Source organism: Neolamprologus multifasciatus, chromosome 7 (genome assembly GCF_963576455.1).
Source record: "Neolamprologus multifasciatus chromosome 7, fNeoMul1.2, whole genome shotgun sequence".
In the NCBI taxonomy this organism is placed as follows: domain Eukaryota; kingdom Metazoa; phylum Chordata; class Actinopteri; order Cichliformes; family Cichlidae; genus Neolamprologus; species Neolamprologus multifasciatus.
In genome coordinates this window covers 23,437,016-23,460,308 of record NC_140445.1, presented here as the reverse complement: position 1 = coordinate 23,460,308, position 23,293 = coordinate 23,437,016, and the positions used below count along the sequence as shown (strand labels likewise).

The window sequence follows — 23,293 nt, the reverse complement described above, 5'->3', positions numbered from 1 at the left end:
CACGGGGTGAGAGCTCATTCCACCAGGGGGATGGCGACCTCATGGGCTCTTTTTAAAGGGGTGCCTATAGCTGATATTTGTGCGGCAGCTAGTTGGGCATCACCGCACATTTTTGGTTTTATCGGTTGGACGTTACAGCCCCTTCCGTGGCTCATGCTGTCCTTTCTGCTGGGTCTACCACTCACTAAGAATGTGGTGGTCCGATTCCGGTTCGCTCTGCAGGGCGTGTATATATGTCCCATACTTATGTGTTGTACTGAGTGAATCGACTGAAAGGGAACGAATAGTTATGTCTATAACTTCTGTTCCCTGAAGGAGAGGAACGAGGTACAACACAATGTGGCCCCACTGAGCAGTTTGGCTCGGTGAAGAGCGGCTATCGAACTGAGGGATGACTGTGATGACAGCGGCTATATGTGCAGGCGGGGCCGTGCGCGTGTCATCACACGTCATCTGCCTTAAAGGCGTGAATAAAGGTTTCTTCAGCCAGGACACGCGAGGGCGTGATATCCCATACTTATGTGTTGTACCTCATTCCTCTCCTTCAGGGAACAGAAGTTATAGACATAACTATTCGTTTGTATGGGGCTTATATGCTTGAGTGCTTGCTTTACAGCATCGGGGCATGTGCCTAATGAGACGATGGATGGCATCCTGGGGCATCTCCTCCCAGATCGGGACTAGAGCATAATTAAGCTCCTGGACAGTCTCACATTGAACCTGGCAGCATCAGGTGGGTCAAAACATAACAATACACAGTCCCATTCGAGCCCAACTAAACCGGTCATGCTGACCAATGTTCCAGGCAGAACAACATTCTTCACGGCTTCTCCAGACTCAGGGTTAACCTGCTCTCGTCCGTGAAAAGCACAGAGCGTGAGTGGTGGACCTGCCAATCCTGGTATTTTATGGCAAGCTGGCTCCACAGTGCCGCACAGTGAGCACAGAAGCCACTAGAGGACGTCAGGCCCTCAGGCCACCCTCATCAAGTCTGATTGTTTGGTTTGTTTTTTGTTGCATTCCTGTGCCCTATACACTTGCACACTGACCCGACTGGGAAACAGTCATCGCTATGAGAGTCTCACTCTTAGGGCCTGTAACTGCCAAACACCGGAAACCACTACTTACATCCACTAGTATAAACACCTAAACAACACATAACTGAAATCAAGATCACAGCACCAGTCACATGAGACTTGGAGTAGAGGAGTTCATTACTTCAAAAATAAAGCTCAAATTATTAACTGCAACAAGTGTACCAAACTACACTTGACAAAAAGTAACAGTAACTCAATATAAGTTGTAAACTAAATGCACCAACAATATATAGTTATAGGATGTTATCATATATGATATAGTTTTATAGTTATAATTATGTAGTTATGTAATTATATAGGACATAATCACATTTATATATAGCTATATTACAGCTATATTTTAGTTATAGGACATAGTTTACGGTTACTTTTATATAGGGCTTTTCCGCATTAACTGAGCATCTAAAGCACTTTTTATAACAAGCCACATTATCCCATAGACACAAACATGCACAATCGCACACACATTATATAAACACACAGAACGTTAAAGATAAAACAGGAATGAGTGCTGCCTGTGTTTACAAAATATGATACAGTGCTGAAACTGCTGACTCTTTACTTTTAGCATTCAGTTCCTTCTTTAAAAAAAAATAAAACTAAACCCTTTTGACCCTAATCCTTTTTCATTTTAGAATGTGTTAAAAAAATGTATGCTAGTAATATAACTATGCATGTTGTGCATCTGTGTGATAGAAAACTGCACCGCATTCTTGGTCAGTCTTTGGTGAAAACACTTTCCTGAGTGCTGCAGTGTGAGAGACTAAAAACAGAGAGGGAACACGTTGGCCTCGGAAAGATCCCAAAATACACACACGAGAAAAGCTAAATGGTAAGAAGTATTTCCCGTGTCTGAAGAACGTCATCCTTTCTTGACGCCAACCACATGCACAAGTCCATCCCTCTCCCTGCTCTGTCAGTTGCTTTACTTATTTCTCTGTCATTCTCATACTCACAGACACACACTGAGCTAAAGATTATCCTAGCTATGGTTTAGTTAGCCTCAAGGCCTGCAGTCAAACATCTGGAAAACAGCTGGTAGCTGAATTAAGGACTACTGCCTGGGCAATGGTGGCTTTTATTGTTCTGCAATCCAAATCTGTTCCCTCTATAATTACACTGCAGTGTTAATGAAGGTGTGAGGATTTATGGCATTGTGAATAAGCAGCTTGTCAAGACACCACAAATCCTGTGACTACTTCATGCAAACTTGAGACCTATAAGCCTCGATGACTTCTTATGGTTGCATCATCTTTGCCAAAGAAATGAAGTACATGAACATAACTCCTTTCAGCAGAAAGTAAACCCAGGAAGTGAGTGGTGTGTGGGCCCTAGTATTTTTAACTTCTGCACCTGCTCCCTGTTGTGCCGACAGACCGAGCCTGGGACACAGTCAGACTTACTGCTTTCTCAGACACGTTCATAACATTCATTCATGTATACTTTGGCACTCTTGCAGCAAGGAAAAAAGGTGAGTGAGAAAGAGAGGTGAGATTATTGCACTAATATTTGTTCCACTGTCTTTTTTTTTGGGGGGGGGGGGGGGGGGGGGGATTACCAGTATATTCCCCATATTTTCTAGCTCGGAAGATATAAAAGCCAATCAGAAAATAGCATCTGCTGAATAAGCGTATTTCTTAAGCGTATCTGCTTTGCACACTGCAGTATTTGTACACTGGAGCAGCTTCTTTAACAGCTGATTCTGCAGAATGGATTCAAGGACAAGAGGTAGTGTTTTGGGACAAACGAGCACAGCTTCTGCCACACCTCTGAACAATGTATTGTGCCCTTGACAGTTTTTTTTACATGGAAATGCAAGGGAATCTAACTAAGGTATACCAAACTCCACAGAACACAAACAGGGGATATTCTGCCATTTATAGCCGAGTGGCAAAGTGACCATACATGGCATTATTTGAGACAGATTTTACAGAAATTTTACGGACGTGAGCATCAGAATGGAGAAGAAAGAAAACTTTGAATGTGGTTGCTGGTGGATTGAGTATTTCAGAAACTGCTGGGACTCCTGCACAACCATCTCTAGAGTTTACAGAGAATGGTTGGAACAAGAGAAAATGTCCAGTGAGCAGCAGTTCTCTGGGTGAAAAATGTCTTGTTAACACCACAGGTCAAAGGAGAATAGCCAAACTACTTCAACATGTTTTCTTGACATCAAAACGAGTTTTCTGCACTCAAATGACCTGCACAGTCACCACATGTCAATACAAAAGAGCACCTTTGGCATGTGAAAAGAGCACCTGTGAAATTAGAGAATTGCATCATGTATCACCTGACAAATCTGCATCAACCCCGTGACGCTGTGTGATGCCTTGAATTCAATGTGGACCAAAATCTCATAGGAATTTTTCCAGCACCTTCTTGAATATATGCTGTGAAGAATAAAGGCAGTTCTGAAGGCAAAAGTGGGTCCAGAACTAGCAAGGTGTAACTAATAAAGTGGCCAGTTAGTGTATATATTAAGAGAAAACTCAAAGTACATATAAAAATTACACAATTAAAACTCCTCATCCTCTAGCTGTTCACAGAGTCTAAACACTTGCAAGCATGGATACAAGCACACCCAAACACAAAGCAGTGGATTTTTTGGAGCAGACACTAATGATCCGAATGAATCAATGCTCTGTGTGCCGGTTGTTTTGATGCCTATCCTTTTGTTTTCTGTCTTGGCAGTCGTGCTATGTGTTGCTGATCACATGGCCTTTAGAACCCGCTTGAGTCATCTTCGGACTTAGACACTTGTTTTGTGAGGTTACTCAACCTGACACTTCCATCAGACAGTTATCCCAGTGGCTCAGCTCACAATCATGACCAACTGTAACCAATGACTTCCTGCATGTACAGTAGGCATTCTTGCTCAGGTATCAAGGTAGGAAATTTTGAATGGAACTAGATGATAATATATGAGATGAGCTCCTATCAAACCTTTATCGCCACAAGCTCTCTCTTTTTGCATGCAAGATAAGATAAACAGCCCGATTCCGCTAACACTGCTCATCCTTCTTTATGTGCATCAGTATGTTTGGTACGACAGATGCAACGTCCGTCTGTTACGTTGCTGAAGAAGACATTCGTTCGACACAGAGAGGGGTCACAGGCAAAATGTACCAGTGATTACAATTGAAAATGTATATTTTACAGCGTGCAGATGTACACACACACACACACTTTTAAGATGTGGAGATGTGACAGTAAAGGAAATATCTGTCTAAATTAATATCAATAAGCATGTGTGCTTAAATGCTAACAGATGGTGGAAGAACATTTCATCTCCGCACACATTACCATGTTTTCTACGTCCTATCTGACAGGGGAGTAACATGGTAAGATCCTCTGGACAATTATAACATCTCTACAAACCTGATATCATTTTGTACAGCTTCTAATCTACTTATTAGTGCTCTTTGACATAAAATTTCTTTTTTTTTTGGTCACCAAAATTATTTTTGTCCTTATAGTGAAACCCCACTCCCCAAACAAATCCAAATTTGAAGGCTTGAGTGGTGGGGTGGGGGAGTGAATCACTCCGCCATTCCCAAATTATCATTAAAATGGTTACATTTAAGCAACAAAAACTCACACAAAAACATGGTTTGAGTTGCCATTTCTTTAAAGCTTTATCATCTCTGTTACCATAATAAAGCATGCCCACTGAAGAATCTAGACGACGTGCTACAGACACAAAATATACTTCCTCTTGATATATGTTAGTTATAAAGTTGTCCCTGATGTCCATAAAAAGAGTCAAATAAATCAATCTTTTTTGTGACCATTTAATTTTAATTTTAATTTTTTTGCAATAAGGCCAGGCTGGTTTGGCAGGGCATTACAGTTTCACTTTGGCAGAGAACAATTTGCTTCACTTCAAGCCAACTGCATACTTAATCAGTATTCAGCAAAGGATAAAGTATGACACTATAGATTAGGAGCAAAGTGTAACCACAGCACAGACATTGTTGCGTCACTGTAAAATCCTTTCTGTTCTTCCGCAACTAGTCCCCCTTCGACATTCCCTGTGCTTTTCAGCACGCTGAGCCCCTCTCAAGTTAATCTTGTCTAAATTATCTCTAACTGTCGACACTTTTACAATTCTTTGCGTCATTGCTGACGTTTCGCCGTTATTTACTTAAACAGCTGCAGTAGACTTTTTGAATGCTGCAGTTCAAATTGCATTTAGGAGGCTATTCCGTTCGTGCAGCATTAAACCCGGAGCTGCTTGTGGCCTTTTGAAAGTTGTAAACCTGACACAAGTCAAAGCGTGTTTAGCTTCAAACTTGCTTTTTTGAAACACGTGGACATGACGGTATGTCAAGAGTTCATGTTTTTCAATCAAAAATGCCAGAATTGTGAACACTGATGTACAAATACTCACAACAGGTACCCAAAATGATCTTTAAAATATCTATTATTGAATAGCGAGGCCATATGGCTTATGTCGCTTGTGCAATTCTGTCTTATTTTTATCCACAAAGTGTTATTTTCCTTGACTTAATATTATATTTACTGTTATATTATAGCCCTTAAACATGCAAACTTCACAGTAATATCACACCATAGTTAACGCTGCGGTATCTGTGACTGAAAGTAATGTCTGATGACGTGGACTGCTCAGCAACTGTGTTTCAGTGCTATTGCCGTCATTCACCTCCTACATCGTTCCCTCGCTCACCTGGAGACCGCTGGGAGCACTGTGAGAATCATGTTCTTTGATTTCTCCAGTGCCTTCAACACTATTCTTCCCACGGTCCTGAAGGACAAGCTGGAGAACTCTTGAGTGGACCATCACCTCACTACCTGAATTTTGGACTACCTCACCAACTGACCACAGTATGTGAGAACTCAGGGCTGTGTGTCGGACAGGGTCGTCTGCAGTACGGGGGCCCCACAGAGAACGCTTCTGGCTCCGTTCCTCTTCACCATCTACACTGCAGACTTCTCCCACAACTCCACCCAGTGTTTTCTGCAGAAGTTCTCTGATGACTCTGCAATAGTCGGCCTCATCACTGATGGGGACGACAAGGAGTAAAGAGGACTGACTCAAGACTTTGTGGACTGGTGCCAGCTGAACTACCTCCAGATCAACACCAGTAAAACCAAGGAGCTGGTGGTAGACTTCCGCAGGCACAAACATCCTCCACTGCAACCACTGAACATCCAAGGTATGGACATTGAGGCTGTGGACAGCTACAGGTATCTTGGTGTTCATCTGAACAACAAACTGGACTGGACTCATAATTCAGACGCCCTCTACAGGAAAGGTCACAGCAGGCTGTACCTGCTGCGGAGGTCTTTTGGAGTGGAGGGCCCACTCCTGAAGACCTTCTATGACTCTGTGGTGGCCTCAGCCATCTTTTATGGTGTGGTCTGCTGGGGTGGCAACATCTCTGCTGGGGATAGGAAGAGACTGAACAGGCTAATCCGCAGGGCCAGCTCTGTTCTAGGATGCCCTCTGGACCCAGTGAAGGTGGTGAGTGACAGGAGAATGGTGGCTAAGCTTTCATCCCTGTTGGACAACATCTCCCACCCCATGCAGGAGACTCTGACAGCACTGAGCAGCTCCTTCAGTGGCAGGCTGCGGCACCCACGGTGTGGGACAGAGACGGAGAGATTTCGCAGGTCTTTCCTACCCACTGCTGTCAGACTCCACAACAAAGACTTCAACTGATCAAACACATTATTACACAGTATTAGTCATACTAATATTACTGTAAAAGTGCTACATCCACAAGTATCTTAGAACCACTAATTAAATCTCCATATGTAACAAATCCCAACAGTCGTCATCTGCGTCTATCAAATATTGAGATTCACTGGTAATAAAAGTGATTAATGTTGCACAAACTAACCATAATACACATAGAGATGTTATTAGCGATTTCAGACAGTCATGTAAAACACTGATCCCAGCATAAACTTTTACTCCAACTGCGCATGTATGTTCCCTAGTGTGTCCAACCAGGCAAGTCTGACAGCAAGAGCCGTGTGTCAGCCTCTGATGACACTTTAGTAACCTAAAAAGGGAGCTACTTCAATAACCTCTCAATAACCTGCTCCCACTAAAGATGGAAACAACTAACGTGTTTCATCACTTGAGGCAAAAAACATACAGTTGAGCACAATCAGGCTGTAAATGACGAGATGCTAGCAGCTGGTGATGTGCAACCAAAAAGTAAACAAATGACCCCCCACCATGACACGAAGAGCAAACAGCGGATGGAAATTATTGATTTGGTTACATAGTGGAAAAGCAGGGCTTTAAGGAGCTAGTTATAAAACTCGATCGAAGACAAAACAATAGAGGAAGGAAGACACATTTCAGCATTAGTTATTTTTAAACCAAAATGTTACGCAGTCATGTTATACTTTTCCTTAAATTTCTAGGAACGATAACGAGGCTACGTTTGTGTCAACTTTTGACTTACGTTGTGTCACAACTAGAGCACCATAACGCTCCTGGTGCTGCTGGTGGCACCTTTTCAATCGACTCGCTTTTCAAAGTAGGAAGTGGCTCAGTGCAAAAGGAGGATGGAAAACACTTTACTTTACTTTTATTTACACTCATAAATGCTGCTACTTGTGGGCATCCAAAACAAAAACAAACAAAAAACAAAAAAAAACACTGTTCACAAATTTTTTTTCTATGTAGTCAAAAAAAATGTATTGCACATTTCCTTTAAATATTGTGATATACTTCTGAAGCTGTATCACCCACTCCTGGGTGCAACATGTTATATCTAACACCAGCGGTCCCCAACCTTTTTTGCACCATGCACTAGTTTTGTCCGACAATGTTTTCACGGACCGGCCTTTATGGTGTCATGGAAAAATACAACAAAATAAAACCAGGACCGGTACCAAAAAAAGAAAAAAAAGAAGGTTTATTCATAACACACGGGAAAAGACAGAGGGAAACAGAGTTAACGATAAAAACGACAAAAAAAATAACAATAAAAACCATAAATTCCTGAAAACCTTAAATTCCACACCCAAGGCTCAACTCTTGCGGCCTGGTAGCAATTGACTCACGGTCTGAAGCCCAGGGGGTTGGGGACCGCTGTCTTACACAACATGAATTTGCTTTTGACCTTTTTTAACTGGGGGTTTTTTCTGCACACTGAAGAGGTTTTGATCTTGCAACCAATTCTGACTTTTAACTTGTTTCTTAAGGTTGGGTTTAATTTACTCACACCTAAAATCAAATGGCCTAAAAAATAAAAATAAAAAAAAAAGGAGAAGAAGAAACAGGCAGAGTTCTTGTAAGAAGGCAGCACAGAGTCTGCCTTAACTGCATGCGAACCAATCGTGCTTATGTGAGCAGTCAGCCCTCAAAGACATATGTTTGTGTGTGCTGCTTAACCAGGACATAATTGTGATATATGATTGTTTGATAGCACTTGAAAAGACAAAAAAATATCTCAAAAATACGTATTGATGTTTACTCTAATAAGTGACACAATTTGTCCCAGGGAAACATTTCTGCAGTTGGTATCAACTTTAGTGTTTTGCAGTAAAAGAGCTTGGGGGAGAACATAAGCTGATCAGTCAAACTGCAAATATGATATGACATTGCCAAATGGTGTACTTACCGCCACAGCTATCATTGAGTCGTCTGGTTTCCATTCTGCTTTCTGGTAGAAGCCAAACTGAGCCGCTGCCTTTGCAGACTCGATATAGCTGACTATCAAAACACTGGGCTGTGGGTGGGAAACAGAAATATGGGAAAGAAAGTGAGCTCTGGAAGTCAAAATCATCTGATTTGATATTAAAAATAACACTGGAGCTACAAAAGAAAATAGCATACATCTTGTATCAAGTAATTAATATAGAAATTTTTAAAAAAAAAAATGCTTTAAAAAAAAAAAAAACATGCTGTGTGACTCATCCATCTACGAAAAAATAAAAATAAAATAAATCCCAGGCAGTAAACAATGTTAGTGTGATATTATGACAGCAGCTTTATTGCCAGTGTTGGTTGTGATTGACAGAGATAATCTATAAAGATATTTGTCAGCCAATGTGCTGGAAGGGGATTTGTCGGGAATGATTTATTGCCTCAAATGGTGGGTATTTGGCAAAGAAGAAATACAGATTTGATTTCAAATTCTTTTCCAAAAATGGGATGACTATAATACCTCAGTGATGCCAAAAATCTCCTACCTAGTGAGGCCCATGGACTGTGAAAAATCAATTTTTACTGAGAAACAAAAGCATGTTGAGGCTTCTCTTTCTATCGTGCAAAATGGATAAACTACAGGTGTGTTGCGAAGTTCTCATACAGCCATCATGGGCATAGATGTCGTGGTAATTATGTGGGTTTTCATGACTTTCATCAACTGTTCTTTTTCTGGGGCTGAATGACTGTACAGCATACATCTATAATGACTTTAAAAAACAAGAACTGGGTGCACAAGGTTCTACAATATCTTTTAAATTGGCAAGACCAAGGCCTATTAAATTCTCGTTAGTGATCATGACTACAACTGGTGGTTTGTCTTTGGCAGCATAAAAATGATTTGTTTGATAGCACTCATTGGACTGACATATACTCAGAACAATGGGGAATTCCAAGGAACTCAGTGATGACCTAACATTTACACAAGTTGACACAAGGAGCCATTGCTAAACAAATACATCTTTCAAAAAAAAATGTACACAAATCCAAGTTGCTTGAATGTGTCACCACTTTTCCAAAGGGACAGTTTAACCCCAATGACCTGAAAAATGCTGGAACACCAGCATCACTGTCCATGGTGAAGCAGGATTACATCAATGTGGACTGAGAAGGTGTCGACCAAGAAAGAAGCCCTTGATCCAAAATCGACACCTTCAAACTCTACTCAAATTTGCCTTCAGGAGCCAAACGCTTTCTGAAGAAAGTTTTATGTTCAGACGAGACAGAATTATTTGGTTGCAATGACAACAGTTATGGTTGGAGGAGTAAAGGTGAAGCTTTCAAACCTGAGGACACTGTACCAACTATCAAAGATGGTGGTGGTAGCATCACGCTCTGGGGCTGTTTTGCTGCCCTTGGCACATTGCACAAAGTGGATGGAATAACAAAGGAGGACTACCTCCAAATTCTTCAACTTCACTTTAACTCAAGAGTTAGACGGTCAAACTTTGGACACAGTTGGATGTTCCATTGTTCCAGGAAGACAATGATCCCAAACACACATCAAAATTGGTTTTGGAACAGATAAAAAAGGCTAATATTAAACTTCTGGAATGGTCTTCCGAAAGCCTTAACGTCGACCTTATAAACAATTTGTGAACTATGATTAAAAGCCATGGTTTGTACCTGGAAAATGGATCAATTTAAATTAATTCTAGCAAATTCTGCCAAGAAGAGTGGTCAAATATCCAGCCAGAAAGATCCTAGAAGCTTGTTGATGGCTACCAAAAGCAGCTGGTTGAAGTCCAACTTGCTAAGGAATGTTTAACCAAACATAATGGGGATGTACTTACATATTTGAGCCAGTAAGTAAACCTTTAACCTTGTGTGATTTAAAGAAAATCCTAAATGAATTCAAAGTTCTGGATGTAATTTTTGTGTTTTAAAAGATGTATGCTGCACAATCACCCTGGGGGGAAAAAAAACACAAAACAAAACAAAAAAAACAGTTCAGAGAAATCACTGCAAGCCCAAAGTTAACATGACATTCATGCCTATGATATCTGCATGTATACTTATAACCACAACTGTATGCTTGAGGCTACCACCCTTAGTTTACCTCACCTTATTCTCGCTACAGCAAAATAAGAACTAGCCTACAGCTTCAAAAAGAAAACCTGTATGTCCAACCAATAAATTTTCAAGTTTTAAAACAGCTGCTGAAGAGGTAAAAAAAAAAAAAAAAGTGAAAAGATTTGGTTTCTTAAGATCAAGCATCTGGCACAGTATAATTCAACATTCAACAATAACAGTACAGAGCATCACCAATAATGGGAGCTTGAGACTTGCTACAAAAGTATGACTGCCAATTGATTTTACTGCCAATTGAAGTGGTAATCGAGCTTTTTCATGTGTGGGCTTCACTCTGGTGACCTCTCTTGATTCAGTTAATCCTGTCCTTCCACTTGCACAATCAGCACCATAATCATTGAAAACATTTTTTCAGAGTATGTATGGCGTCCCAGAGTGTTAAAGTAAGGCTGTTGAATCAGTTTTCAGTGAGATATAACAAGGATCATTGTTACAGTAAAAACAGGACACTGGCTATGGTGAGGTAAAGCAGTAATGTAATTCCAGCTGTGCAACTTTAATGCTGGTATCTACTCACTGTAATGAGACAACAAGCTTAGCCATTCCTAATCTATTGTGTCGCTTTCGTAGAATTAAAGTTTAATAATGCCAATGATACCTGAACCAGATGGAAATAGAAACCTATCTCCTCATTAGGAAAAGCAAAACTTACTTAAATAGAAGTAGCACACTGACATGTTGGAAGCTCAATAGCTTACTTTTGTCTTTCTACATCAACACACTGGATTTGAAAGGAAACCATCACAGTGAGGTTAGTCTTTACTTTTGGTACTTTCTGTCAGTCATCTGGCAAGACTAAAAACTACTAAGCCAAATTTTTGGTGCCATTTATTTGGTTGAATAATGATTCTATTCTTCTCCTTGGGAAAAACCCCTAAATTGCTCATTGCTAATCACAATATTGACAACATTAACAATACCAAAAAGGAAGTTAAATTGTATGGAAATAAAAGTTTGTGAACTTTTGTTTCCTTATTTTGTTTAAAAATCAAAATTATTTCTTCCTCTGGTAGCCCTGCAGTAGCCTAATGTTAGCCATCTGATAACCCCTAAGCTATACAGAAAAGTTGAAGGACACAATGGACTTAGTAGGGGTGACCAGCACATGTCAAGAGGAAGAAGTTCCTCCAATCGACATTCTTTTTCCTGGATGCCCCATGGATACTTGCAGGCACTCAGAACTCTTAAGAAAGAGGGGAAACAAAACAAGGTCGCATCCTGTGCAGGTCTCGGGAAATTAACTGTAACCCTGATCCATTGTTGCCACAACTCAATATGTGTGCTTGTATCACAGACCGTTATAAACAATGTACACAAGAGCAGGTTATAAAAATCAATTATATGCTCCCTTTCCATGTCACCATGGCAAAAACGTCCAAATAAACAAGGCCAACAGAGAAGAATTCAAAATACTCTGTATGATATTGATAAAGATACTGAAGAAGTACTAAAATGGAGGCACACCAAACAATTCATGACCCATTCTGCATTTCTATGGTATTGAAAGCTGAGCTTAGTGGGTAGAGAAGTTCCCTGGAAACAGTAAAAGAGAAACCCCATCTACTCTCTGCATTTTATTTAAATTTTAGATTTTTAAAAAAAGTGTGAAAACCAGGAATTAATATAATGAAGCTGCCACCATGTCAAACATCACCTGAATCCCACATGCAGTGACTCAAAATATATATTGAAATATACGTATTTTTTCTTATGCTGTTAGACTTCTTCAATTAACCCTTGTTTCAACAACTTATCAAGAAAGTCCTTGATGTTTTTATTTGCATTTCTTGGGAAGAAGAGATTGCCAATAAAGCATTCATGTGCTTGACAAGTTACTGACCTACCACTAATTTCTACAGTCTGTCCTTCCAAGTTCAATTTTGAATGTCACATCACTGGCATCACTATCTGTTCAGCCCAGTTTATGTTGTTACCATGCATCTCAAAGTCACTGCTCCCTTGGCTCTATACCAGCAGGTTCAGGAGTCAATTAAGCCAGATGTTTTAGATGTTGCAGTGCTCAGAGTTTGGTGTTTTGTTAAGAAACCAGCTGCAGCACAGCATGTTGGCACTTTTATAAACTTATTGGCCCGCACCAATAAGTTTATAAATAGACAGAATTAACATTGACTGATTGGTTTTAAGTCACTGTGAAATGTTCCTGTCGTGTGATGCATTTGTGGCCATGACATGCAAAATAAACAGCGCGATTAATGTGCTGAGATAAATGTTGACATTTATTTTGTAACTGCGCTGCATAAATTCCTGAAAACTACTGGTAAGCAAAACATGCCATGGCATGTTTTGAACACTATTACAAATGTTTTGTTGACAGTAACTTAACCTTTGACCTGTATGTTGCTGGGTAAAACTGATGAGTAGAGCGGAGGTAGTTGCACTTGGCTTAGATGGTAGAGTAGGTGGATTACCAATCTAAAGGTCCGTGGACTGCTGCCCGACTCCTCCAAAGATACTGACCCCCGCTATGTAGGCATCTGTATGAATGTGTGTAACACTTATAGTAAGAAAGTGTTTTGAATGCTCAACTGAGCAGAAAGGCACTATATAAGTACCAGTCCACCTACCAAAATACACAATTTACTAACATTTGGGCAACTTTAAACTGAACTGCTATAAAGCGTCTATCAGGTAAACACCAATCCACTGTGGTTGGGTTTTGCTGTCAAATTATTGTTTTAACTTAAGTAATGAATGACACATCCACGTGTAATGATGTGTAACGAGTTCACCTGCCGTCTGTTATCTGTGTACGTGGAACCCTTTGCCAACACATCAAGGTTAAAAAAAAAAAGAAAGAAGTAGTAGTTTGAGTTACTCATATGGGGACACCACAGTTTCTCCCCGTGTTTATTTACGGCACTTAATAAAAGATGAAGGGCAGCCGGCCAGGTTATCACCCTCTGCTGCAATGCGTTTGAAATGAAAACGGCACCAGATCACATCTTAGCTAGCGTTTTTTTGTTTTGGTTTTGTCAGCTGATTTCAAGACCGAGCAGAGTTTCAACTCACCCGACTAAACCAAACGCTGAGCTGCGTCTCTGACAGCAGAGCGAAGTAAAAGCGCTGGGAGCTGGGCTGGATGTAGAAGGGCTCCTCTTCGCTCCTCAGCGGACAAAGCAGCCTCCGTGGCCAGCCGGTTAGAAAATACATGACGGCAAACTCACTCCGCCTCGGCACAGCAGTGCCAAATAGTTTGTGGCCCCCTGTTCCTCCTTAAGTGCAATATTTAATCCAGGTGACTCATGAGCGGCTCCGGAAATACAAAAAAAAATTACAAGGTATATACAAGCCAGTGTTGACACCGGTTAAGGGTACCATACAGCTTCCAAACAGCCGACTGAGGCTACACAGCTAGCCCGGGCTAGCGCTGGCTTTTCAACTTAAAGCTAATGAGCAGTCCAAGTGTAACCGAAAACAACAGCACGCAAACCCGCAGCGTCACCATACGGCCCCAAACGGCGGGTTCAGACTCAAGAGCGGACCGATTAACTCCCACACCCGGTGCCGTGTGGGTTCTAGCGAAGTGTGGATCTGCGGTGTTTAGTAACAGCAAAGCGTCCAGTTTTCACTACTCTCTGCCTCACCGTCGCCATCTTTCCAAGAGTCTGTCTGACTTAAAGCTGATTGGCTGCAACAGTGGAAGTTTGCGTCCTGTTGACATCTGACGTCACCGCTCCGTTGTGCGAATCTAGGTGGCGGTGGCGGCAGCTTGGCTCGATGCTGCCATCTGGTGGTGAAAATGGAAATGCCTGGGAAAAACAATTTCATTGCGGTGTGGCTTAACTGCAGTCTATCTGACATCTTTTAATTGTAATACATTCTTTTTCTTCTACTTTTAATTCTTCTTGTCATTATTATTATTTGCAACCACTGTACTGAATCCTGCAACCATAATCCACATTAGATTTGCTATGTTCTTTTTAAATCAACATATATCAACACAAGCTTTTAATCTAATTATTTAGAGCCTGTGCATCAGTAGTATCTCTTATATCCAGCTCATAAATCCATCCATGAAATGGTGCGTTATTTAGCAGAATAAAAGTATTATTAAAATAACATGGAATGGAATGGAACATGGAATTTTAATCATGTTAGTGTATCATTCTTCCCATAATAATCAAATCAAATAAAGTTTGTGGAACAGGACTATGCTGAAGCACTCAGTGAGTGTTGATGGACAAGTAGAGAGAGATATATGACCTGCTGTGATGTATGGTTTGGAGATCACAGTGTTAACATAAAGACGGGAGACTGATCTGGAGGTGGCAGAGCTGAAGATAATGAAATTACCACTGGGAGTCCCCCAGGATTAGAAATGAGTATATCAGAGAAACAGCTCAAACAGCTGGTTTGAAAAATAAGTCAATAGAGGCAAGGCTGAGATGGTTTGGAGCGAAGGATAGCAGATATACGGGACAGAGGATGGAGCTGCCAGGCAGGAGGAAAACAGGAAGACCACAGAGAAGATTCATTCATGTAGTAAAGGAGGATGTGCAGTTGTTGTGACAGAGGAGGATGCTAGAGAGATGCAGGGAAGCAGCTAGATGTTGTCAGTGGCTAAAGAAGGAAAGAAGCAGTGTTTGTGAGTTTTCCTCCCCATAAACATTTACTGTTTGTATATATCACTAACGTCACAGATATAAGACATGTATTTATTTATTTAAAAAAAATTTTTTTACTCTATTTATTTATCTACATTTTATTAGACTAGGTGCTTTTTAAAAGTAAATAAATACAACTAACGCGTCAGTAGGTGGCGGTAAAACTCTTATCAGTTCCGCAAACCGCCAAAAAAGTGAAGAAAAGAAGAAGCAAAGCAAGAAGCATGGCTGCAGATATGAGATTACCGACTATTAGAAAAACCGTGTCGCTATCAGCGTCTGCTTTTGACCGAAAAGATCTGGTCGTACCGGGGGATGTTATTACTTCAGACACTGGGTTCATGAGGTAGGTGTTGGTTTTATTTGAGTTATTATAGAAAATCAACCAAACACAGGAGTGTGCTGCTGTTCGGGTCTGTTTCAGGCATCTGGCTTGTAAAGGTAAATAAATAAATAAATAAAAGCTCCAGATGACAGCCAGTGCCATACTGAATTAGCAGGTGAGCATAAAGTCAGCCTGTCTTATTTGCAACCTTCTACACTGATACACAGTAAGTAAGGATGAGGACTCTAATCGGATAAACTGCAGCATTGTGTTGTGTGACCTCTGAATGCTGCACTTTACCCTTGTTTCTTTTTCTTTTTTTGGCTGTTTTCTTCAGAAATAATGTTTGATACCGTCTGTCCGCAGAGGTCATGGCACCTACGTTGATGACGACAAGTTGACAGCTTCAGTCGCAGGAGAGGTGCAGAGGGTGGACAAACTCATCTGTGTCAGGCCACTTAAGACCAGGTGATTGAACTCTTAAACGGTCAAAGACTTAGATAGGCCTGTTATCTATATACTCATTCTTACATTGTGAAGTGTGCTTTGATTGCAGGTTTAATGGCGAGGTTGGAGATGTTGTGGTTGGCAGAATTACAGAGGTAATGCCTAGTATTTCTTCTCATATACAACCGCTCTAGTTATAATAAAAGACAGTGATTGCAGCAACTTGTTTTCATTTTGGTTTCCAAGGTTGTTGTTTTTTTTGTTTGTTTGTATTTTAATTTTCTTCTTCTTTAAAATGTATAGGTGCAGCAGAAAAGATGGAAAGTGGAGACAAACTCCCGACTGGACTCTGTCCTCTTGCTGTCTTCTGTAAACCTGCCAGGAGGAGAGCTGGTGAGATGGTAGAAAATGTAATTCACTGGGAGAAGACAGCTTTGGCTGATGTATTAAAATTAATTAAAATTAATATTTGATCATCTTTCTTTCTTTCTTTTCCCTTTTTTTTTTTTTTAGAGGAGAAGATCAGCAGAAGATGAGCTGACCATGAGAGAATATCTTCAAGAAGGAGATCTCATCAGTGTAAGTCAGACTTCTCTATTATAATCTCTCACTGGCTTTCCAGTGATTTTATTCCCAGTTATATAATCTGTGTTGAACCTTTCTTGTGGTTTCAGGCAGAGGTGCAGTCTGTCTTCTTGGATGGAGCTCTGTCACTTCACACCCGTAGTTTAAAGTATGGAAAAGTAAGTTATTCCAGTGTACACAAAGACATGTGAAAAGGTAAAGGGCAAGTTTATTTATATAGCACATTACAAATGACCAGAGTTGATCAAAGTACTTCACAAGTAAGATGTCAGGGTTTTTTACAGGCCAGAAAGTAGAAACTGAGCAAAGAAAAGTAAAAACATGTCTGTGAAGGTTCTCAGTCATCCAGGTCATCGTAGTCAAAGGAGCTTGCAAAGAAAAGCGTCTGGACTTCTTTAAGTTACTTGAAGACGTTTCACCTCTCATCCGAGAGGCTTCTTCAGTTCTAAGGTCAAATGGTGGAGAGTCCCAGATATAAACCTAGTGGGAGTATCCCCCCCACAGAGGGACAAAAGGACCCCCTGATGATCCTCTAATCGCCTGAGCCAAGGTGTGGAACTGGGTGTGGGTCCCAATCAGCCAGAGTTTCGGGTGAGTTCATTGTGAAACCTGGCCCCACCTTATCATGCAAATTCCTGAGGTCAGATGGCCCAGGGTGTGAGTGGGCCTTAAGGCGTCTGGGAAGGGATCTCAAAACTGGATTATAGATGGCAGAGAGTTGGTGTCGTAAACCACCACCTCTGTTCAAAGATGGTCGCTCACAGTGGACATAGATGGCTTCTTTCACTCCTCTTTCAAACCATCTGTCCTCTCTGTCCAAAATGTGAACATTGGCATCCTCGAAAGAGTGTCCTTTATCCTTAAGATGCAGATGGACAGCTGAGTCTTGTCCTGTGGATGTGGCTCTTCTGTGTTGTGCCATGCGCTTGTGAAGTGGCTGTTTGGTCTCTCCAATGTAGAGGTCTGGGCATTCCTCGCTGCACTGTACGGCATACACCGCATTGTTAAGTCTGTGTTTTGGCGTTTTGTCTTTCGGGTGAACCAGTTTTTGTCTGAGTGTGTTGCTGGGTCTGAAGTACACCGGGATGTCATGCTTGGAGAAAACCCTCCTGAGTTTCTCTGATACACCGGCTACATAGGGGATGACAATGTTGTTGCGTCTGTCCTTCTTATCCTCCCTCGCTGGTGTCTGATCTTCTTTTCTGAGCCTCTTTGCTGACTTTAAGAATGCCCATTTAGGATAGCTGCACGTTTTGAGTGCTTCCTTTACATGTGTGTGTTCCTTCTTTTTCCCTTCAGGCTTAGAGGGAACATGTTCTGCCCGGTGGTGTAGGGTCCTAATTACTCCAAGTTTGTGTTCCAGAGGGTGATGGGAGTCAAACAGGAGGTACTGGTCCGTGTGTGTGGGCTTCCGGTAAACTTCGATGTTGAGGTTGCCATTCTCTTCAATGTGCACAGCGCAGTCCAGGAAAGGCAAACAGTCGTCCTTTGTGTCTTCCCTGGTGAACTTGATGTTTTTATCCACAGCGTTGATGTGCGCAGTGAAGGATTCCACTTCTTGTGTCTTGATTTTGACCCAGGTGTCGTCTACATATCTGTACCAGTGGCTGGGTACTCTTCTTTTGAAAGAGCCAAGAGCCTTCCTTTCCACTTCCTCCATGTAAAGGTTGGCTACAATAGGTGACACGGGGGAGCCCATGGCACAGCCATGTTTTTGTCTGTAATAGCCTTCGTTGTATTTGAAATATGTAGTGGTGAGGCAGAGGTCTAACAGTGTGCAAATCTGATCGGGTGTGAAGTTGGTCCTGTCCTCCAAGGAGTTGTCTTCTTGTAGTCGTTTTCTGACAGTCTCCACTGCCTCCGTGGTGGGTATGCACGTGAAGAGAGAGACTACATCAAAGGACACCATGGTTTCATCTGGATCCAGGGTAAGTTTCTGGACCTTGTCAGTGAAGTCGGTGGAGTTCTTGAAAGAAGCCATCTATGTCCACTGTGAGCGACCATCTTTGAACAGAGGCGGTGGTTTACGACACCAACTCTCTGCCATCTATAATCCAGTTTTGAGATCCCTTCCCAGACGCCTTAACGCCCACTCACATCCTGGGCCATCTGACCTCAGGAATTCGCATGATAAGGTGGGGCCAGGTTTCACAATGAACTCACCCGAAACTCTGGCTGATTGGGACCCACACCCAGTTCCACACCTTGGCTCAGGCGATTAGAGGATCATCAGGGGGTCCTTTTGTCCCTCTGTGGGGGGAAACTCCCACTAGGTTTATATCTGGGACTCTCCACCATTTGACCTTAGAACTGAAGAAGCCTCTCGGATGAGAGGTGAAACGTCTTCAAGTAACTTAAAGAAGTCCAGACGCTTTTCTTTGCAAGCTCCTTTGACAAAAGTAAAAACAGTTTTGGCAGATCTATTATGAAATGGAAACACATTCAAGAGACTCAGGGCAACAACTGAAAAGCTCAATGACCCCCTTTTTTTTTTTTTTTTTTTTTTTTTAAATCAACTGATTAGCAGACCTCAGAGCTCTGACAGGAGTGTGGACATTAATAAGACCAGACAAATACAGGGGGTCAGGCCAACCTATTCAGTATCCTAAAAACAATCAATAAAATATTCAAATTAACCCTAAAACTGACAGGATGCCAGTGAAGTCATGCTAAAATTGGAGTAACTGTGTTAGTTCAATAATAAGAGTAACAATCGTTATTTTTATTTTCATACTAACACCCTGTCTCTACTTCCTCTGACTATCAGTTGGGTCAAGGAGTACTGGTCCAGCTTTCCCCTTCTCTGATCAAGAGGCAGAAAACACATTTCCACAACCTGCCGTGTGGCGCATCCATTATCCTGGGGAATAATGGCTTTGTGTGGTTGTATCCAACACCGGGCCAACAGGAGGAGGAAGCTGGGGGTTTCTACACCAGCCTTGAGGTAGGACGCCACAAAAAGCTGTATTCCATATTTTTATTACTGATCAATGGGCATCTGAATTTGGAAAACAATTTCTTGTTGTTTTAGGAAATTTCAAATTGATACAATCGGTGCATTTACTAAAAACGTTGGTTGACTTCAAATCTCAGTGGAATAGCCCTCAAGGTCAAAGGTCAAAATAAGTTCTCTGAAAGGTGTGTCTACTCGGAAGCTGAGGGGTAGCACTGGTGGTTGCCCACATTTTTCCTTCTGCTTTCCCAGGTTTGGAAAAGTAATGGATACTAATTTAATGTTTGAGCATTGATTTAAGTACATTTACATCAAGATTGAAAGAACTATGTGTCAGTTTTCTCTGCACACAAATCGCAGTAGTAGTTTTCAGCTTGGCTGCTAAAAGTTCACTGAGAGTATTGAGCTGTTCTTGTCAAGCAAAAATGTATCAAAATATAGTTAATATATTGTATATCATATATCAAAAGGTAGTTAATTTAAAATTTTAATTTAAAATAAAGGTGTGCACTGAAAAACTAAGTAGAGAAAACATGTAGAGAACCTAAGCATTCAGCACAAGGAACAGTTTTATTTTTTTCTAAATGGAAAGGCCTGGTTGTAGTTTGCAAAATCAGTGAGAGTTCTGGAACAAATTTTTATGAACTGATGAACTAAAATTTGGAAAGAGGCTCGGGCATGCATGGCTGTCAATGGAACGGGAACGCTGCCATCCATTAATGATTTTTATTGCTCACACAAGTAGTGTTTTGTGTGCTTAGCTTCAACCAAATGCACAAACTTTCATCATTCAACCTAAAGGCAAGACCAGAGCAACCAAATATTCCATCAAATTGGGGCATCCTTGACTGTTTGAGTCGGTCACCTTCGTGTGCCACACTCGGCTTGGTAAAAAAGCACCTTCAGCAACATGGGCTGAAGGCAGCTTCAGTCTGAAGGAGCATTAGAAAAACGTTTAAAAAATGTTTGCAAGTCGAAGACTTGCAAGCGTATGTAATGATGCTCCGGATGCTTGTGGTTTACACCGTACACACAGAGCTTATTTGTTTGTGCATCTCTCATCTCTGGTTCCTCAGCCTGTCAGCCTGTCGGATCGAGAGGTCATTTCACGGTTGAGAAACTGCCTGCTGGCTTTGGCTGCGCACAAAGTCCTCCTGTATGACACCAGTGTTCTCTACTGCTACGAATCATCACTTCAGCACCAGGTAGAAATCACTCCAGTAAAAAACATCCTTTGAAACTAAATTATTGACATTACTACAATTTGCAGTCATTTTTTTGTTATAATGACACCTGTTGTTTCATGTTTGTAAACAATATGATTACAAAACTATTGCAACACCAGAAAACCCCCAACTCTTTTCTGTGTCATATTGTGCCATCTAGTGGTCATACTGTAATTGTCCAGCTCCTGGGCACCACTAGTGGAAAAAATACTGTGCAGTTCTCAACTTTGACTCGGCTGTTTTTGCAGTGTGGAACAGTCACGGTTGATTTCATTGCCCTTTGGGGTGGGGAACAAATGACTTAATCGCCCATGCGTCTCGCAAACACTACTCTTGCAATGATATCAGCATATCCACATAGCTTATCCACTATGTGGCACATTTTTCTTCTGTATTATATTTACAATCGAGCCAACCCGTATAAAGTGTTACTGTGCACTCACGCTCAAGCTGCAACTCAATAAAAACACTTTCTGTTACCATAAACACAGACTGAAAACATGTACATCCATGGGTGTATGTGGTTATGCTTTTGATTTATGTTGATTTATGTTGTCTCTGTAGGTGAAGGACATCTTAAAACCAGAGGTGATGGAGGAGATTGTCATGTTGACGCAACAGAAGCTCTTGGAACAGGAGGGTTAAAGAGCCCAAAGCCTTGTCACAAGTCAAAATCACATCAGGCCAGCTGTGGACCCGACCACTGATCTGAAAGCTGAATTAGCTTTATTTTCTTAGAGATATAATTAATTTGTCAAAGTCCAACGTGTTTTATTAAAGGAAACCAGTATTATTGTTGTTTTTTTTTAATAGCAAACACAAGTGAAGTGTAACTCGTTCAATGTGTGCAGCATTTCAGCTATTCTAAAGTTTTACAAAATAATAGTCAATCTTTTTTTTTTTTCATGTGATATACATAAGCTGTATACAATATATTTTGTGATTTCTATAAATTTTCACTGCATCTCAGTGTGGTGTCTGTGAACAAGAAAAAAACGTATCTGTGAATCTTTATTGTTTTGGCTCTAGTTTTTACAGGATTTTTTTTTTTTTTAAATTTAAATATCAATATTGGGCAATTTTAAAAATCTGACAAAGTAGCCAATATTTTTTTGTCTTCTTTCAGATACATGAAAAAGATTTCTTGAAATTTTCCGTGTAGTTTCTAATGACCCTTTACTAAGATTATGTGACGGTGCTGTTTAAAGTGATCTTTTTGTGCTGTTGCAACAAGTTACACATTAATCCATCCACTTTAAACGGCTCAATAATGGTGAAATGGGACTTTTCTTGAATTGATTGCTCCATAACCTCCTTTTCTTCTGTTTTACACATCCTTTGGTGGATTTGCTAATGTGCTAGGGGTCACTAGCTTGTAAAAATGTTTGAGCAGCTGGAACTCTGTGATAAAATTCAGAAGTCATAGTTGACTCAGTACTTGCCCAAAGTGCCCAGTCACTGAGACAGTGGAAAAGCTAAAGCAAACCCAAACCATAATGTTTCCACCACCATGATTCACAGTATGAGTATGGCTTTGGTATTTGCCACTTCACTGGTACTGTAAACTGTAGTTTTATTCTATTTTTCTGCCTGGACAATAAATGCTTTCCCTTGACATGTAGGTTAGATTTGTATAATATCTTTCTTGCGGTTGCAAGAATCCCTTGCTAACCCTGTGAAGAAAGTTTGTGACTTTTCTCTGCTTTTAGTGTCTTTAACTTCCCTTAAAGTGGATAATTACAACACGCCACACCAACACACCACGCAAGCAAAGTGACCCAGACAACAAAGTAAAACTAGTTTTCGGCTACGAGCCTGACACGGAACCCACCGTATTAGCCAGAGGTCCCTTTACTACGGTTCGCGGACCTTCAGTAACAGTAATAAATCACAGCAATAGTACATTCACGTAGTTGTAAACAGCATGATAATATATTAAGTAATCCAAGTATTCAGAATACGTTACTCTCATTGAGTAACGTAACGGAATACGTTACAGAATACATTTTGGGGCATGTATTCTGTAATGGAATACATTTTAAAAGTAACATTCCCAACACTGGATTTAAATTAGGTAAATTCCAATAGATTGTGTAAAATATATATTTATATACAATCATAGGTTCACTCCCTACAGAGATCCTGATAACATGCCACCCCTGATTCTAATAAGTATTTCAAAGTGGGATAAATGTTGAGTTAGATGCTTTAAAACTGAGTACAGTAACTAAATTTGTGTAATTTATCTGTTAGC

At 40.8% G+C, this 23,293-nt stretch overlaps 2 protein-coding genes and 1 long non-coding RNA gene across 5 annotated transcripts in view; 2 read left to right on the top strand and 1 right to left on the bottom strand.

Annotated features, from left to right (window-relative positions):
- Positions 1–14,530, bottom strand: part of ric1 (RIC1 homolog, RAB6A GEF complex partner 1) — a 48,541-nt gene extending 34,011 nt beyond the window's left edge. For 2 of the 3 annotated variants that reach the window (XM_085164661.1, XM_085164663.1), the window contains exons 1-2: positions 13,909–14,530; positions 8,702–8,809 (exon numbers count right to left, since the gene is read on the bottom strand). In XM_085164661.1, the coding sequence (XP_085020787.1) occupies positions 8,702–8,809; positions 13,909–14,049 (249 nt within the window). In that variant the 5' untranslated portion in view covers positions 14,050–14,530. The remainder of the gene's footprint in view (positions 1–8,701; positions 8,810–13,908) is intronic. The other variant, XM_085164664.1, reaches the window with a different exon arrangement.
- Positions 14,531–15,681: 1,151 nt separating this feature from the next.
- On the top strand, positions 15,682–21,992 carry exosc2 (exosome component 2). The gene is made up of 9 exons (XM_085164677.1): positions 15,682–15,849; positions 16,195–16,296; positions 16,385–16,430; positions 16,579–16,668; positions 16,789–16,854; positions 16,950–17,018; positions 19,628–19,804; positions 20,890–21,018; positions 21,604–21,992. The coding sequence occupies exons 1-9, from the start codon at positions 15,728–15,730 to the stop codon at positions 21,682–21,684; spliced, it is 882 nt and encodes a 293-aa protein (XP_085020803.1). The 5' UTR covers positions 15,682–15,727; the 3' UTR covers positions 21,685–21,992.
- LOC146514268 (uncharacterized) lies at positions 17,027–19,386 on the top strand. Its single transcript, XR_014874845.1, has 2 exons — positions 17,027–17,183; positions 19,270–19,386. It is a non-coding gene; the product is annotated as an uncharacterized LOC146514268 (long non-coding RNA).
- Positions 21,993–23,293: the final 1,301 nt, after the last annotated feature.